This window comes from Grampus griseus (genome assembly GCF_964374135.1).
Source record: "Grampus griseus genome assembly, chromosome: 11".
Taxonomy (NCBI): Eukaryota; Metazoa; Chordata; class Mammalia; order Artiodactyla; family Delphinidae; genus Grampus; species Grampus griseus.
The window spans coordinates 95,157,935-95,174,893 of NC_139005.1; the positions used below are offsets into that span (position 1 = coordinate 95,157,935).

Genomic DNA, 16,959 nt, shown 5'->3' on the forward strand with positions numbered 1-16,959 from the left:
AAAATAGATACCGAGCCCGCCCCTGACCCCCCCCTTCAAATCCTCCCCTTTAAAGGGAGCCACCGGGTGACGCCGGGGGAGTTTGCGGAAGCGCCAACCGCGTTGGGGCCTTGGGCGGATCCCGTGATTGGAGCCGGCCCCGCCCCCGGGTCCTCTTCCCCCATTGTGAGAGCGGCTCGGGCCCAGGCCCCGCCCACTGCCACCTCCCTCTGGAGGCCCAACCCCTCCCCTTTTTTTCACCCCCCCCCCCTTGGCTCATTTCCGGCCGCCGCTGCTACCGCTAGCCTGTAAGGAGGATTCGGCAGAGGGAAGAAACAACAGCCGCCATCTTGTTTGTGTGCTAGGCTCGGGGGGAGAGAGGGCGAGAGGGAGCGGGCGAGAGTGGGCAAGCGGGGTGCCGGGCTGAGTGCGAACTGCGGGAGCGAGAGTTCGGAGGAGAGCCGGGACGGAGAGAGGCGGCAGGGGCCGAGACAGTGGCAGGGGGCCCGGGGCGCACGGGTTGAGGCGACCCCCAGCCCCCTCCCGCCGGCACACACCCCCACCGCGGCCCGGGAGCCGGGCCGGCGTCGACGCCTAGGGCGGACCATTACATAACCCCGCGCCCCGCGGCGCCTTCGCCCGCCGCCGAGGGCGGCCCCGAGCGGAGCCCCGGGGGGCGGGCGCTCCCGGCATCTGGCCGCCGGGGGTGGGGGCCGTAGCGGCGGCCGTATTTATTTATTTTCCGCGGGAGGGAGGGCGAAGGAGGAGAGCGCGGCGCGAGAGGAAGCCGCCTGCGCTGCCCGCCAGAGCGGGGCCTCCTCGGTGGCCTCGGCGTCGGCGCGGGCTGGCGGCGCTGCTCGGCCCGGCCCCCTCGGCCCTCTGCGCCGGCGAGCTCCGCGCCCGGCGTCCTCGCCGCGCCTCCGCCGCCCGCCGTGCGATGTGAGGCGGCGGCGCCAGCCTGGCTCTCGGCTCGGGCGAGCTCTCTGCGGCCATTAGTGGCCGGTGCGGCGGCGGCGCGGAGCGCGGCGGCAAGAGGAGGGTTCGGAGGGTGGGGGCTCAGGTCCGGGAGGGGGCACCGGGAGGAGGTGAGTGTCTCTCGTCGCCTCCTCCTCTCCCCCCTTTTCGCCCCCGCCTCCTTGTGGCGATGAGAAGGAGGAGGACAGCGCCGAGGAGGAAGAAGCTGATGGCGGCGGCGGAGCTCCGAGAGACCTCGGCTGGGCAGGGGCCGGCCGTGGCGGGCCGGGGACTGCGCCTCTAGAGCCGCGAGTTCTCGGGGATTCGCCGCAGCGGACGCGCTCGGCGCATTTGTGTGCCTGTGCCCTCCTCCGGGCCTGGGCTCAGGCCCGGCCCCTCGCACTTGCCCCTACCTTTTCTATCGAGCCCGCATCCCTCTTCAGCCACCGCGATCCGGCGAAGAGAAAAAGGAACTTCCCCCACCCCCTTCGGGGGCCGGCGGAGCCCCCCAAGCCCACCCCAGGGATCCGGGCGGGGACCCAGGCCTGAAGAAGAGATTTCCCGGGGATTCTCGTTTTCCTCGCCCGTATCTCCGAAAGAATTAAAAATGGCCGAGAATGTGGTGGAACCGGGGCCGCCTTCAGCCAAGCGGCCTAAACTCTCATCTCCGGCCCTCTCGGCGTCCGCCAGCGATGGCACAGGTTAGTCTTGGGAACCCTGGCCTTCCACCTCCTCCTTAATCTTTTCTCCTCGCAGCTTTATTCGTCCATATTTTCTTTCTCTCTCTTCCTAGTTCTCTGCCTCTTGATTGATTTTAAAGGTGTTTGAATGAACTGGTCGAAGGCGTCCAGTAGCCCAACCATTTTCTTTCCTTCTTAATACATTTATTGCAATACTATGTCATATCGCTGTGTGTTCTGGAATTAGAGGTATTGAGTGGTGCTGCAGAAATGGCCTTTATTGTTGTTCCCATTCAGTTTAATTTTGGAAATGCCAGTGCATTTGAGTGTAAGGGCCTTTTTTGCAATTTTACTTTTTCTGTTGTTGATAAATGAGGAATCGTGAATCCTTTCTTCCTGATCGTACTTGTCCCGTTTCCTCTGCTTTCTACTCTTCAAGAATTTCTCTTTACATGAGATTTTCTGTTGAGGATGAGGATATAAAAAAATCTTGGTTTTATTTATTTGTGTGTGTGTGATCCAGGATTTCAGGTTTGACGTGAAGTTAAACGTCAAACCCGAAATTTGGTATGAATTATTTTATCTACCATTCCCAGCTTTTTTGCCGACCCCCCACACCCCCATTTGCTTTAAAAATCAATATGGAGCGCTGTTCATTTTCCATCTCATTTCTTTGGTGCCAGACCAAAACGTCTGAAACTCTGGGGTTTTTAGGTTGGGAGAGAGGACAGAGGCATTTTCTTTGCAGTTTGCAGTTACTTTCTCTTTGGGAAGGGCTGGATGGGGGGCTAACAGATTTTATGGAGTTATGTACTTGGAAATCAAGATTAAAAGTTGAAAGAGTCCCAATCATGAACTGCAAACATGAACTGATAATACAAGAATTTTAAATGTGCAGTAGGTTTTGTATTTGTGTGTTTTGTCTTTTTTACACTTTAAACATATGTGGAGATCCAGATTTTAGTTTTAAAAAGCGCTTCAAATTTTTTACTTCACTCATTTGTGGACTAGCCCTTTTGTCAAGAGAAATTCGGGGAGACTTCTTTCCATCATTCCCTTCTTACAGTTAGTTTGATGCTATCCTGATGGCCACCGACCTTCTCTTTTGCTGTCTTAGTTGTTTGAGGTGCCAGGGTAATGAAGATGAAGAATGGCTGGCCATCTGACAGTCTACAAGATGTTCCCCCTTACTACGGAGCATCTCTTTAACTCCCTGAGAAAACAGGCTCAACGTCATTCCTCCATCTGCCAGTGAGAGTGCATAATGGAGTTAAATGTACCCTTTGAGTTTGTAGAGAACTTCTAAAGAAGCGTGGTTCTAAGTAGGCTCGTTTCTGTGGGTGAAAAACGTAAGGATATGGCAAATGCTTTGGATTCTTTGCTTTTATAAGAAAGATGTATCGTGAGTTTAAGGTAACCTGCAAAGATTGAGGATTTTTGCAGAGTTCCTCTGCTTCAGGCTTGTAACGTTGGCAGTACATGAACTTTGATCTGTCCTCATTCCTTGAAGTTTCTGTAGTCTTCAGGGATTTTTTTTTAAAACCTGTGTTTTTTCCTCAGAATTCATACCCATATGGAGTATTGTATTCCTTTGTACTTACTAAAATGTCACTTGGTAGGACTTTTAGATCACCTTTAGACACATTTTTCACCTGTAGATTTTTGTTTTGTTTCTTTAGTTTTTGTGTAATATGGTAATGGATTTTACATTTGAGTTAGCCAGTGACTGGGAATATTGTAGAGAAAACTTTTTACTTGTACTGTTTTGATGACTCCTGATTTGAACAGTTTAGTCTTAGAGTAATGCAAGGTCTGAAAGGGAGGCTGTGCTCTCTTGTTCAAATATCTCTGTTCAGGTGCACTGCTGCAGTCTCCATATTTGATCTGTGTATTTGGTAACTTTAACTCATTTTGGTGCTGTCTCACCTGACTAATGCACAGGAACTGTTTTGCTACTTGAAATATCTTTGAATCATTGTAACAGTGCTAAATGTATCAAGTGGGTTTTTATAATATAAAACCCTCAGCACTGAGATTAATTCAGTCTTAGTCCTAAGAGTTTATCTTTCTCTAAATTTTGTGTAGGTTGTGTAGGTTGATTTTTCTTCCCCCAGGATTCTACTCCCCTTAAGATTCTACTCCAGGAATTCTTTGGTATCCAATTTTTAATGCTAACCAGTTTGGATTTTTTGATGGGGGAAGGGGAGAAATGAGTGTTAAGAATATACTGTCCCCCTGTGAACTTCAAGTTGGGCACCATTACATTTTGATTTTTATTTGCATCTAGCACTGTGTAGTATAAGTTTGCAGTCAACTTTTAACAGAGACTCTTCATTTTTTAAAACATTACATTTTAAACTTGTAATTTCTACATTTTTACTTCTGAGTTGCCGCATATTTTGTAAATGTGAATGTAAATTATTCCTTCGTACTTGATTAATTTTATTTAGAACTGTTCAAAATTATCCCAAAATGCTAGACTCCAGAAACTTTTTTTAAATGATTGAGGCTTGCAGTTTTAGTAGTGTAAGTGTACCTGCCAAGAGTGTTTGCATGTTCCAGTTTTATAGGAAAGAAAATTGGAACCCAGTTGGGTCGACATGCTAAACTAAAGTGTTACAAAACAAATTAGTACTTAAATCCCAAAATTTGATTTTCTAAGGTTATCCACTGATGCAGAATAAAAATGACTTATTTAATTTTCAAAGATTCTTCTAAAAATTTTCTAGGTTGATAAAAATAATTTGAATTACATTTAAGTTTCACATGTTAGAATGGGGAGAAAGACTTACCACTTTTGTATTTTTATGTTCCTGTTTCAATCTTTGCACTTGATACATTGAAAATACTATTTAACTTGGCATGGTTAGATCAAAACTGTTTGAGGAATCAAATGCCTTCCTGTCCTAACACCTCCATTACCACTCCATCATAAAAACCATTTGCAAAAATTTTTTGGTAAAATTATTGACCAGAATAGTTAATACATTGTCCTTCAAATATTTCTTGAACCTGTTTCTGATAATCACCTGTGTGATGGAATGATGAGGATGATATATTGCCTTCATTGCTCACAGGACATGTTTTGTCACTGCTTTGTGAACACTTGATGCTGTATGGGCTGAAAGAACAGACTCTGGAAAGAGGCGTGTCGGCATTAGGATCTGGCATATTTAGTAGGGTAAAAGATTCTTCTGGTCTTGGTATGGTTTTGTGGCCCTGCTGTGTACCCATGTGTCAAAATTGGCTTGGATTTTATGCCCGTTTTCATTTTGAAGGCACAGGGCAGATACATCTGCATTTTGACCCCTAGATTAGTGTACACAATAGATTTTTTTGTGACAGGAATTTTTTTTTAACATCTTTATTGGAGTATAATTGCTTTACAATGTTGTGTTAGTTTTTGCTGTATAACAAAGTGAATCAGCTATATGTATACATATATCCCCATATATCCTCCCTCTTGCGTCTCCCTCCCTATCCAACCCCTCTAGGTGGTCACAAAGCACCGAGCTGATCTCCCTGTGCAGTGCAGCTGCTTCCCACTAGCTATGTTTTACACTTTCAGAACCTTTTTTTTTAGATTCCATGTATATGTGTTAGCATATAGTATTTTTTCTTTCTGACTTACTTCACTCTGTATGACAGACTCTAGGTCCATCCACCTCACTACAAATATCTCAGTTTCGTTTCTTTTTATGGCTGAGTGATATTCCATTGGCAAGGATTTTTTAAATGTCAGTTTTACTTTCTCAACACCATTGTGTCTTAGTGGTTTGTCATGTAACTAGAATATTCTTTTTTGGAGATCATTTCTTTGTTAGCTCTTAAACCTGTGATACTGTGTTTTAATTTTATTTTTCGGGCATCAGCGTTTACATGAGAGTTCTGCTTCTGAAGTTTTTGAGTTACTGCTCTTTGGTCCAGCGAGGTATTGCCGACCTCTCTGCTAAATTGCAAAACGTTTTACTAAGTGTCTCGAACTCTGGCAGTTGCTTACTCTCAAGGCTTTGTAAGTTCATTTATAGGGCTTCAAGAAAGCTATCTGTGGTGGATAGTAAGTTAAGGTGACTTGTTACGTTGTAAATCTTGTATGTGTTACAACAAGGGTTCCCTTTTTCAGCTGGAGTTCATATTCTGTTACAGAGGTAAGAAATGTATTCGCATGTCCAGTGATTGGATGATGGGGAGGGAGGAAAAGGTTTCTGCCTTGGTTGCGACATTGTTTTCTCTGTTTTACTTTGCTTTCTACCTTTTCCTTAGTCTATTCTATAAAGTGGGGGGGGGGGGTAAAACGAGAAGTTGAAAATTAGTGCCTTGTGGTGTTTTTGTAAGGACATTAAGTGGTAAATAAGAAAGAAAACGAGTAAGAAGAATGTTGCAGATACAAGTGGAAGTGTAAAATGCTTCTTCCTGGTATATTTACAAAAACAATTCAGGAGTTATTCTGCCAGTTCTTACACCCAACAATTAATGGAAAAATAAGACAACTTGTTTTGTGTGTTTTTGAAATTTTAGGGTCCCTCTTTAGAGAATTTCTGAAGTTGAATTTTTTTTAGTGTGGCAAGCATTAGAGAAATTAATGGGCAAGTTGAAACTTAAATTATGCCACGTGTAAAATATTTAAAACATTGGCTTTTGCAGATGATTTTTTTTCATGAAATGGATGGTAATTTTCTTCTGAAATTTTAATGGTAAAATATTTTATTGCTCAGGTCTCAAAAAATGTTTAAGAGAATAAACATTGAGGTTTTAAGCCTCTTCTGAACAATTTGGATATCATTTGTTTTTAGATGTAGATCTTTTTGTTTTCTTTTTTAAGATTTTTTTGATGTGGACCATTTTTATTTTTTAATTTTATTTATTTATTTTTGGCTGCGTTGGATCTCTGTTGTTGCGCGCAGGCTTTCTCTAGTTGCTGCGAGTGGGGGCTGCTCTTCATGGCGGTGCGTGGGCTTCTCATTGCGGTGGCTTCTCTTGTCACAGAGCATGGGCTCTAGGCGCTCAGGCTTCAGTAGTTGTGGCACACGGGCTCAGTAGTTGTGGCACACAGGCTTAGTTGCTCTGCGGCATGTGGGATCTTCCCGGATCAGGAATCGAACTCGTGTCCCCTGCATTGGCAGGCAGATTCTTACCCACTGCACCACCAGGGAAGCCCGTGGACCATTTTTAAAGTCTTTATTGAATTTGTTACAGCATTGCTTCTGTTCTATGTTTTGGCTCTTTGGCCACGAGGCATGGGGGATCCTAAGTCCCTGACCAGGGATCAAACCTGCACCCCCTGCATTGGAAGGTGAAGCCTCAACCACTGGACCGCCAGGGAGGTCCCTAGATGTAGATCTTTTTAAATAAATGCCCCAAAAGGCAATTAGGAGTAATTTAGTTGAGAGAGAGTATAAAATTTAAACTGCTGGAAAAAAGTGAGTGGTGAGAGAATTTGTTTTGGAGTCAGACTAGTAGAGTTAAAATCCCTGCCTTTATTACCTGTGAGCCTTGGGCCAGTTACTTAATCTCTCTGTCTCAGCTTCCTCACCTGTAGTACCCACCTTGTAGGATTGTGGTAAGGAATAGTAAATGAGAATTCTCTTTGTCAAATACTTAGGACAGTGTTTGCTGCAGCATAGTATGTTTTCATTAAGTGTTAACTGTTTTTAACTTTACTGCTAAATATATCCCAAAAAAGCAGTGCTGGATTTTTTTAATGGGTATACAGATAGATTGGGTAAAGAGAAAACAAAATGTGTGAAGTTGAGAGTGGTCTGAAAAGTAAGGCTTACAGAGCCTTACTTTTAAGGTGCAGAGTTAGCGTATACATCATCTATTCAAAGATTAAGTTTTTTGAGAGTATAAGAATATGGCAGCAGAGGTTAAAATAAAAGTATATATATTGTCACATAGGGGAATCTTGTATATGTAAGTAATTGAAATGAACATAAATATTTAAGGCATAATGAGAAATAAGATTGTTCTTATTGGAAATGATCAAGGTAAGAATGGCTTTTTTCTAAAGAATCATGTGGTTGAGCATTATTTTTTATTTATCTGGGTCTTTTTTTAATCATTTTATTTATTTTTGGCTGTGTTGGGTCTTCGTTGCTGTGCGCGGGCTTTCTCTAGTTGTGGCGAGTGTGGGCTGCTGTTCGTTGCGTTGTGCAGGCTTTTCGTTGCAGTGGCTTCTCTTGTTGCAGAGCTCGGGCTCTAGGCGCGGGCTTCAGTAGTTGTGGCATGCGGGCTCAGTAGTTGTGGGTTGCGGGCTCTAGAGTACAGGCTCAGCCCAGGCTTAGTTGCTCCGCAGCATGTGGAATCTTCCCGGACCAGGGCTAGAACCCGTGTCCCCTGCATTGGCAGGCGGATTCTTAACCACTGTGCCACCAGGGAAGTGCATTATCTGGGTCTTAAAAGAAGACTTTCTTAAAGGAGGAGGAAGAAAAGTAGAAGGGGCAATGCAGAGCTTTTCAATATTTTTTGACCACACCCAAGTAAGAACTACATTTTACATGGAGAACCAGAGACCCTGTCTCAGGAAGTGAGCAAACAATATTTATCCTACCTAGCCTTACTACTTATAATATACTCTGATATTTTCTATTGCATTTCATGTTTTAAAAAGTGGTGGTCGTGGGCTTCCCTGGTGGTGCAGTGGTTGAGAGTCCGTCTGCCGATGTAGGGGACGCGGGTTCGTGCCCCGGTCCAGGAAGATCCCACGTGCCGTGGAGCGACTGGGTCCGTGAGCCATGGCTGCTGAGCCTGCGCGTCCGGAGCCTGTGCTCCGCAACAGGAGAGGCCACAGCAGTGAGAAGCCCGCGTACTGCAAAAAAAAAAAAAAAAAAAAGTGGTGGTTGTGACTCACTATATTGATTTCATGACCCACTATGGCTTGTGACTCACAATTTGAAAAATACTAGTTTAAAAGAGTTGACAAGCTGCCAGTTGTCCTGTATTGGACCAACGTCCTGTATTGGACCAACGTTTTCTGTATGCCCGGCATTTCATCTCAAAACAGGGAATACTCTGGTGATCCAGAAAGACGTGGGCCCTTCCTTCCTGGGGTTTGTAGATAAGGGGAAAGAAGGACATTCAAGTCTGATGTGACCAGTGTTGTATATGTACAATGTACAGTGTTGTATTTGCACGGTGTACAGTGGGAGAAACGGGTACCTAACCTGTAGTTACTGTTGCTCTAGTGGCTTTTTTTGAGGAAATCGGTGTCTGATCTTGGGATTTGAAGGATAAAGGGTTTCTAAGAGTGAGCCCAGGTTGAAAACAAGAGATAGTCTGTCATGGAATCTGTAAATTTCGTCTATCTGGGGGATAGCAAGAAATATAACTGTAGAGGTGAGCAAGGGGCCAATCTTGCAGGATTTATTGGAGTTACTGCTTATTGGAGTTTAGATTTTTTTAGCTCTTTTAAATGGATGGACAGAATTGTACCTTAGATGATTGACTAAAGCGAGGAATGGTTTGGAAAGGAACAGGGGAAAATAGTCAGGGAGACCAGTGAGATGACTGTTTCAGAATTCCAGCTGTGATGAGGGTGGCCTGGATTAGTACACGGAAAGAAGTGAAAAGGTTTGAGAGAACATGGGTGGTCAGCAGAACTTGGGGATTAATTAATTAGTGTCAGAATATTGCCATAGAGGAATCAAGGGTAATTCCCAAGTTTCAAGCTTGGGTAGCAGAATTGGTGAGGATGTCATTTATTCAATACTTAGAGAAGTGTTTGTGTATGGATATGGATGGGGGGGGGGGGTTGTGATGAGTTAAATTTGCATATTTTGAAGTTGTGTGATTCTCCTGAATTGGGTAGTCACTATTTTCATTTGGAGCACCTTTCATTCAAGCCAAGAAACATTGACTACCCACCAAGTTTTAGGTATTTGGAATGTAAAGATGAATCAAGGTGCAGTTTCTGCTCTCAAAGCCTTTAGGATCTGGTGGAGTTGGTAGTACACGTATCCACACAGTTTTCCCATGAGTTATACTCTGATAAGGTTTTTTGTTGGTTTTTTTTTGTTTGTTTTTTTGTGGTACGCGGGCCTCTCACTGTTGTGGCCTCTCCTGTTGCGGAGCACAGGCTCCGGACGTGCAGGCTCAGCGGCCATGGCTCACGGGCCTAGCCGCTCCGCGGCACGTGGGATCTTCCCGGACCGGGGCACAAACCCGTGTCCCTTGCATCAGCAGGCGGACTCTCAACCACTGCGCCACCAGGGAAGCCCTACTCTGATAAGTTTTAAATGTTTTAGATAAAGGCAGAGGATAGGGATTATTTCTGACAGGATGGGTTTGGAGTATTGGGGGAAAACTTCATATAGAAAATGTATATTAAAATGGAGGTAGGAGAGCATGACCTGCCTTTTCTTAGAAGTTGGGAATTACCTGGTGGTCCAGTGGTTAGAACTTTAACTGCCGAGGGCCCGGGTTCAGTCCCTCCTTGGGAACTAAGATTCCGCAAGCCATGCGGTGCAGCCAAGACAAAAAAAGTAGGGAAAGTTGGAGTGGTATTTCAGGTGGAACAAATACAAGTGGTTTTTATGTGACTGGAACAGACCATACGGTGGAATGTTTTCATGGGAGACAGATGGAAAAGGATGTTAGGGTCCTAATATGGAAAGACAAATATGCTAAGGAATTTGACATTCATCTCACCATCTGGATAAAAATTTTATGAGAAGAGTGACATGGTCAGGGAAAGAGTAATGCTAGTGACACTGCACAGGATCAGTAGCAGGGAGGGAACCTAATGGCAGGAAGACTTAGGGTTTGTCATTTATCTCTTGAAATGCACTTATCATTTGTCTTTGAAGTTTTTGGTAAATTGTAGTTAACAAAGTGAACTGTTTATTTTCTTAAGATCCAAGTTTTGTTTACCAGTTGTCATGCATGTAGAAAATGTAGCAGATTTTTTTTAAAAGTCACGCTCCCCTTTCTCTTTACAGATATACAATTTCTAGGAGACTTTTTCTTTTTTTTTCAGAAATGGTACGATAGTTTCACTATCTAGGATCCCCTATAGGCATTCCCTTGGAGCAAACCCCAATTAGGCAAACAAATCCAACCCTCACTACAAAGCTTCTGTCAAAATGTTACTATACTCGGGCTTCTCCGGTGGCGCGGTGGTTAAGAATCTGCTTGCCAATGCAGGGGACACGGGTTCGAGCCTGGCCCGGGAAGATCCCACATGCTGCGGAGCAACTAAGCCCGTGCGCCACAACTACTGAGCCTGCTCTCTAGAGCCCATGAGTCACAACTGCTGAAGCCCACACGCCTAGAGCCTGTGTTCCACAACAAAAAGAAGCCACTGCAATGAGAAGTCTGCTCTCCGCAACGAAGAGTAGCACCCGCTGCCACAACTAGAGAAAGCCCGCGTGCAGCAACGAAGACCCAACACAGCCAAAAATCAACCAATTAATTAATTTTTTAAAATGCATATTTTGAAAATTAACCTGTACTTTTGCCCTTTGGCTCTATTAGCTTTCACAGTTCACCAGCTGCCAACATGCATAGCTATGTGATCCTGTGAAACTTAATATTGATTATCATCTTCGATCAAATTTGTATATAACCCACAGGTTGTTACCAGTTGTTTTTTGGTTTTGGTTTTTTTGGCTGCGTTGGGTCTTCGTTGCTGCGCGCAGGCTTTTCTCTAGTTGCAGCGAGTGGGGGCTACTCTTTGTTGCGGTGCGCGGGCTTCTCATTGTGGTGGCTTCTCTTGTTGCGGAGCACGGGCTCTAGGTGCACGGGCTTCAGTAGCTGTGGCTCGTGGGCTCTAGAGTGCAGGCTCAGTAGTTGTGGCACATGGGCTTAGTTGCTCCGTGGCATGTGGGATCTTCCCGGACCAGGGCTTGAACCCGTGTCCCTTGCATTGGCAGGTGGATTCTTAACCACTGTGCCACCAGGGAAGCCCTCGTTACATTTTCGTAGTGTCCTTCAAATTCAATATTGTAGTTTTAAGTGTTTATGCACCTTTACTTCCTTGATAGGTGGGTTTTTTATGATTAGGTTAATTCTGCTTCATCTACGGAGTATTAAATGCCATTTCTGAAATAAAGTACTGGATGAAAGTTAGGATGGTTATTTTAACCTGATAAGTTCATGAAATTTACAAAATCGCCTCATTTTAAAGGCCACGGTGTTTTAAAACGTCATACTTTGTTAAGCACCCAAAACAGCTGAGTTAATGTAAGAGTAGAAGTGCCCTAAACCAATAAGGAGAGATCTTTGTGAGATTGATAGTTTTCATGTCTAGCCAAACTGTTTTAAGAATTATTAGAGTTCTGTAGATTTGACTTTCATCTCTAATCCTTAGTTTTTTAAATCTCAGATCTCTGCCCACCTCATCACTCACCTGGCTCCCCCTCCTTTGAATTACTTCAATTGCTGTGGCTCAGCTTGAGTTGTTCACCTGTCCTCCTTTTTTCCACTCTTCACTTGTCTAGTTCCTACTCGTCCTCTGGTCTCACCACTGGGATGAAAGAAAGGTTTTGAGATCTGGAATGTTCATTTTTTAAAAAGCATTTTTAATGCCACAGAGAAAACTAACTGAAAGGAGGAGAGTTGATGGATGAATTCTGTCTTTTAAGCAGATACTTGAGAATTGACTAGTTTTAGAATAATTCGTATGGGTATTTTGCTTAATGTACACAGTTTAAAACCCAGCTGAGTTTTTATTTGAATTCAGCTTACCTGAAGTACAAAAATAAGCCTGTTTATTCAGCAAATAATGTTTGAGCCTTCTAAATGGGAAAAAAATTTGTAACTGAAAGAGGTACTGTTATGCAGTAGAATTAGATTTTTTTTTTTTTTTTGGTGGTACGCGGGCCTCTCACTGTTGTGGCCTCTCCTGTTGCGGAGCACAGGCTCCGGACGCACAGGCTCAGCGGCCATGGCTCACAGGCCCAGCCGCTCCGTGGCACGTGGGATCTTCCCGGACCACGGCACGAACCCGTGTCCCATGCATCAGCAGCCGGACTCTCAACCACTGCGCCACCAGGGAAGCCCTAGAATTAGATTTTGAGCCAAAATTATTTCAGTTCTGCATCCTAGTTTGTAACTTTTTAAAATCTTTTGTTTATACTCAGTGTAGTATTTGGGATTATATTGTTAGTAATCCTAATTTTGAAGGTTATACTTCACTTACATATTTCATGGTGGGGAACATTTGTGTAATTTCTCATGTATTGTGGAATTGTCTTGATCTTTTGATTTTTTTGGAAAGGCTAAGTGAGTTGAGTATTTATTTTACAAGAGATGATATAGCTAAATCTGCTGTGAAGACCACAGAACTAAGAAGACAACAAGGGTGACCTACAGAATCAGTATGTAATAATGAAAGGATGTTTTGACTCAATACTAGTTTCCCACATGCTCAATCCAAGTTCGTTTTTGTTTAAATTATCACATTTCTAATACACAGTTCATTGGATAAACCTAATGTATTATGCTAAACTTTTCAAATCAGATTTAATTCTGTCCTGTCAGTCACATTTCATGTCACCGTGTTTGGACTGAATGTACACTCAGATGAAGAAACTTTCCTTTTTTTTTCTTTTTTTGGCTGCTCTGCACTGCATGCAGGAGCTTAGTTTCCTGACCAGGGATCAAACCTGCGCCCCCCCTGCAGTAGGAGCAGAGTCTTAACCACTGGACCACCAGGGAAGTCCCGAAGAAACATTTTACTCAAAGTCATTTTGTATTTGAGCATCTGGGAACCATATATGGGAATTTGTCAATAAACTATTTGGTAGAAGTAGCCTGCCGATGATGTTAATTAGTTGATATTTTAGAAAGTAAGCAGGAAATGTCTTACTGGAGATAGTGTGGGTATGTTCATTTCAAGTTGTTTCTGATACTGTCTTGAAATGTTTGTCATAGGATAGTTTAAAAGTAATGGGATAAATTTCAGATTTGTAAATGTCTAATCAAAGAGAAAGGGGGGGTCAGCAAATCAAATATGTAAGAACTCACCTTAATATCTAGAAGAAGTACTCGCTGTCATTTACTTTCTACTTCCTACTTCTCAGTCCATTGCAGTCTGGCTTTTGTTGTTACCTAGTTTACTAAATATCTCCTATTACCTATATTTAGTGAATTTTCTGCCGAGCATGGAACACCACTAACATTTCCTTTTGGAAACTGATTTCCAGGATTCCTGGTGGATGGGCTGGGGAATGTTGAATTTTAGCATCCTTTGCAGGTTAAGATCATGTCCCTTAAAAAAAAAAAAAAAGATCATGTCCCTTAAATACTGGCATTTCCAGTGGTCCCTTTAATGTCTGATGGTGACTTAAGCTCCACATTTCTCTCTCACATTGCCATGTATTCCTCTGATTGCCCATATGGATAACTGTACTCTTAGGTTATCCAAGCCAGAAACTTAGGAGTCATTCTTTTTTTCTCTCCTTAACTCCCTAACTCTAGTCAGAGTCTTTTTTTTTTTTTTTTTTTTTTTGCGGTACGCGGGCTCTCACTGTTGTGGCCTCTCCCATTGCGGAGCACAGGCTCCGGACATGCAGGCTCAGCGGCCATGGCTCACGGGCCCAGCCGCTCTGCGGCATGTGGGATCTTCCCGGACTGAGGCACGAACCCATGTCCCCTGCATCGGCAGGCGGACTCTCAACCACTGTGCCACCAGGGAAGCCCTAGTCAGAGAGTCTTTTGATTGGCCTCTTTGATGCCTCTTTAGCAGCAGCCTCCTCACCAGTCTCCCTGACTCTAGATTTGTCTGTCCAATTTATTCTTCATCTTGTTTGTTTCAGTGGACTCTAATAAATGCAGATTTGTTCATATCATATTTCTGCTTAAAATTCTTTAGTAGATCAATTTTCTCTCTACAGTAAAAATCCCAAGCTATTATGTGTAGGACCCTCTAGGTTGCTTCTTTTATTTGTTGAACACGTAAATTTTATTCAACTGATCTGAACTAATCCCTATGAAGAGCAAGTTGAGATGGGGGCCTGAGAAGGTGATTTATTTGAACCTTTATTTTTTCCCTTTCCTTGAACAAAAAGGAAGAACCTGAGGAGCTTAGTAAGAGGGGTGGATTGAGGCTGGTCAGTACTAAAACCCACTGTTCAGTAGGATTTGTTTGAATTATGACATTTAAATTTCTAATTATTTTTCCCTTGCATCTTCATACATATTGCTTTTAATTTGAGACTTGCTTTTCTACTAGTTTTAGTCCATTGGGTTTTATTTGCTATTTATGACAAACTGGTTAAATACATAGTCTCTTATTTTTAGTAGCCTTTTTCCAATATGCTGCTCGTGAGCTTGCGGCCAGGTTTTTTTCTGGGAAGCCCCTTGCAGAAGGACCTAATGGGGAAAGATTGGAAATTTGATGGCTAAAATAAAATCCACATATTAGGTTTTTGAACTTTAGTACTCTTAATCCTACCAGTATAGAATTGATTATTTACAGTTCGAGTAGTTTTTCTTAGTCTGGGAATACTTAAATTTTGTTTAAAAAATTGTTTTCTCAGTTTAAAAATGTTTAGAAAAGTTATAGTTCTCATAATGTTGAATAATCTAAAACAGCTGCTAAAAATGAAGTCTGTTTGCTTACTTACATAGAAAGAATATTCTGCTGGGATCCAGGGACTTTATAATAGAGTCCATACTCAATAACAAAATAGTACAATCTTAGGGAAGCTAGTGATGCATCAGTTACTGCATCTATAATATGAGAGAATCAGTAATTTTCAAACTTGGGCCCTCCCTGGGAGGGGCAGTGTTCTCAGAAGCCTGAGGAAAATCCATCTTCATTCTCCCAATTCCTCCTCACCCAATATGGTTCTGCTTTTTATTCTGTCTGTGTTTCCAAATAAACACTACTAGATGATCCTAAAGGATCCTTTGCTCTGTCCCACCTGGTGTATATAACTTTTAAAAAGGGGGTTAATAAATTTACACATTTTTTATAGATGCATAATTTATATGCTTTAGAATCTATTAAAATATTTAAGACCCATCTCATTGGTTCTTAAAACAACTCCATGAAGGAAGTAGAATAAGTTTTACTGCCTTCTGATAGAAGAAGTAACATGAGCTCACATTTGGAAAGTAACTGGTAAATGAAGTCAGCTTGTAGAATTGGGTGTAAATCCAGGTACTTGGACCCTTTGAGCTGTGCCAGGTTAGATACCAGTGATGGCTGATGGCATTTAGGAATCGTAAATGTCCAGAACTTCGAGGCACAATCATAACAGCTTAGGAGTGATAATGACAGTCAGTGATATCAAATGAAATAATAAGGTCTGCTTAATCATGGGTCAAAGTATATATGATTTTTTTATATAATCTTCCAAATCTAATTAATATAGTCATTGAAAATTACAAGTTTTAAGGAAAGGTTAAGAGAACTTTTATAGATTTGTGAACTGCCAATCAGATAAAAATAATTATAGTATGCAATTGCAGAATTGCTGGAAATGTTTATTATCAAATTTACTCCTTGAGCATGTGCTAGGTGCTATGGGAAATGTAAATATCTGTTAAATGAGACCCTTATCTTTCAAATACTTATGATTTACTAAAGAAGTAAGGTGCACACAAATACTTAGCTATAACAAAAGATAGAAGATACAAAGTGCATAGTTGAGGTTGTAACAAAGTGAGCCATCTTAGGAAATAGTATTTGAATCTGTCTTTGAGTTGAAACCTGAGTGGATCTTTTGTAGTGGACACTACAATTAAGTCTGTTGAAAATACAGAATTACCATTAAAAAACAACCCTATAACCTTTATTGTCAGGGTCTACCAATGCCAGCCTTCCTGTCTGCTTCATAATGGAGCCTAACCTTGTAATGAGATGTTAAATGTTTTGCATAATAAACATGAAACAACAACCAAGTGCAGCAGATTTGGCTGTAGTACAGGTTAAATTAAAGTCCTCAAGACTAGAGCCTGGAGTAAGACTTTGGTATTACTGAAGTTGATTTTTCCTCAATGGACTCTATATATGTGGCTGTTAACTACTTCTGAAGTTGTTAGAGGATTAATGAGAATAATACAGTTATTGAGGAGCCACAGAGACAATGCCTGACACATTGAGAGTGCCTGAAAAAAATTTGTTCTTATTATTATGAGCTAGTCTTATCTCCTAATAGAGTGATGATTCCACTAAATAATAATAGAGGTAACATTTTCATAGTGCTTAATATATGCCAGGCACTGTTCCAATTACTTATATTAACTCATTGAATTCTCACAAATAACCTGTGAAGTGGGTACTTTTCCTGTTACACAGAGGTGGAAACTAGGTTCTTTAGAATCATCTTGTCTGGTTCTTTGAAAAACTGTTAGAATTTATTGATTGATTGATTGCCATGTTGGGTCTTCGTTGCTGCAC

General features: G+C 42.5%; 1 protein-coding gene across 1 annotated transcript in view; it reads left to right on the forward strand.

The window, feature by feature from the left end:
- Nucleotides 1-1,394: 1,394 nt before the first annotated feature.
- EP300 (EP300 lysine acetyltransferase) overlaps nucleotides 1,395-16,959 on the forward strand; it is a 73,493-nt gene continuing 57,928 nt past the window's right edge. The window contains exon 1 of the mRNA XM_082665753.1: nucleotides 1,395-1,634. Coding sequence (XP_082521879.1) covers nucleotides 1,541-1,634 — 94 coding nt within the window. The 5' untranslated portion in view covers nucleotides 1,395-1,540. The remainder of the gene's footprint in view (nucleotides 1,635-16,959) is intronic.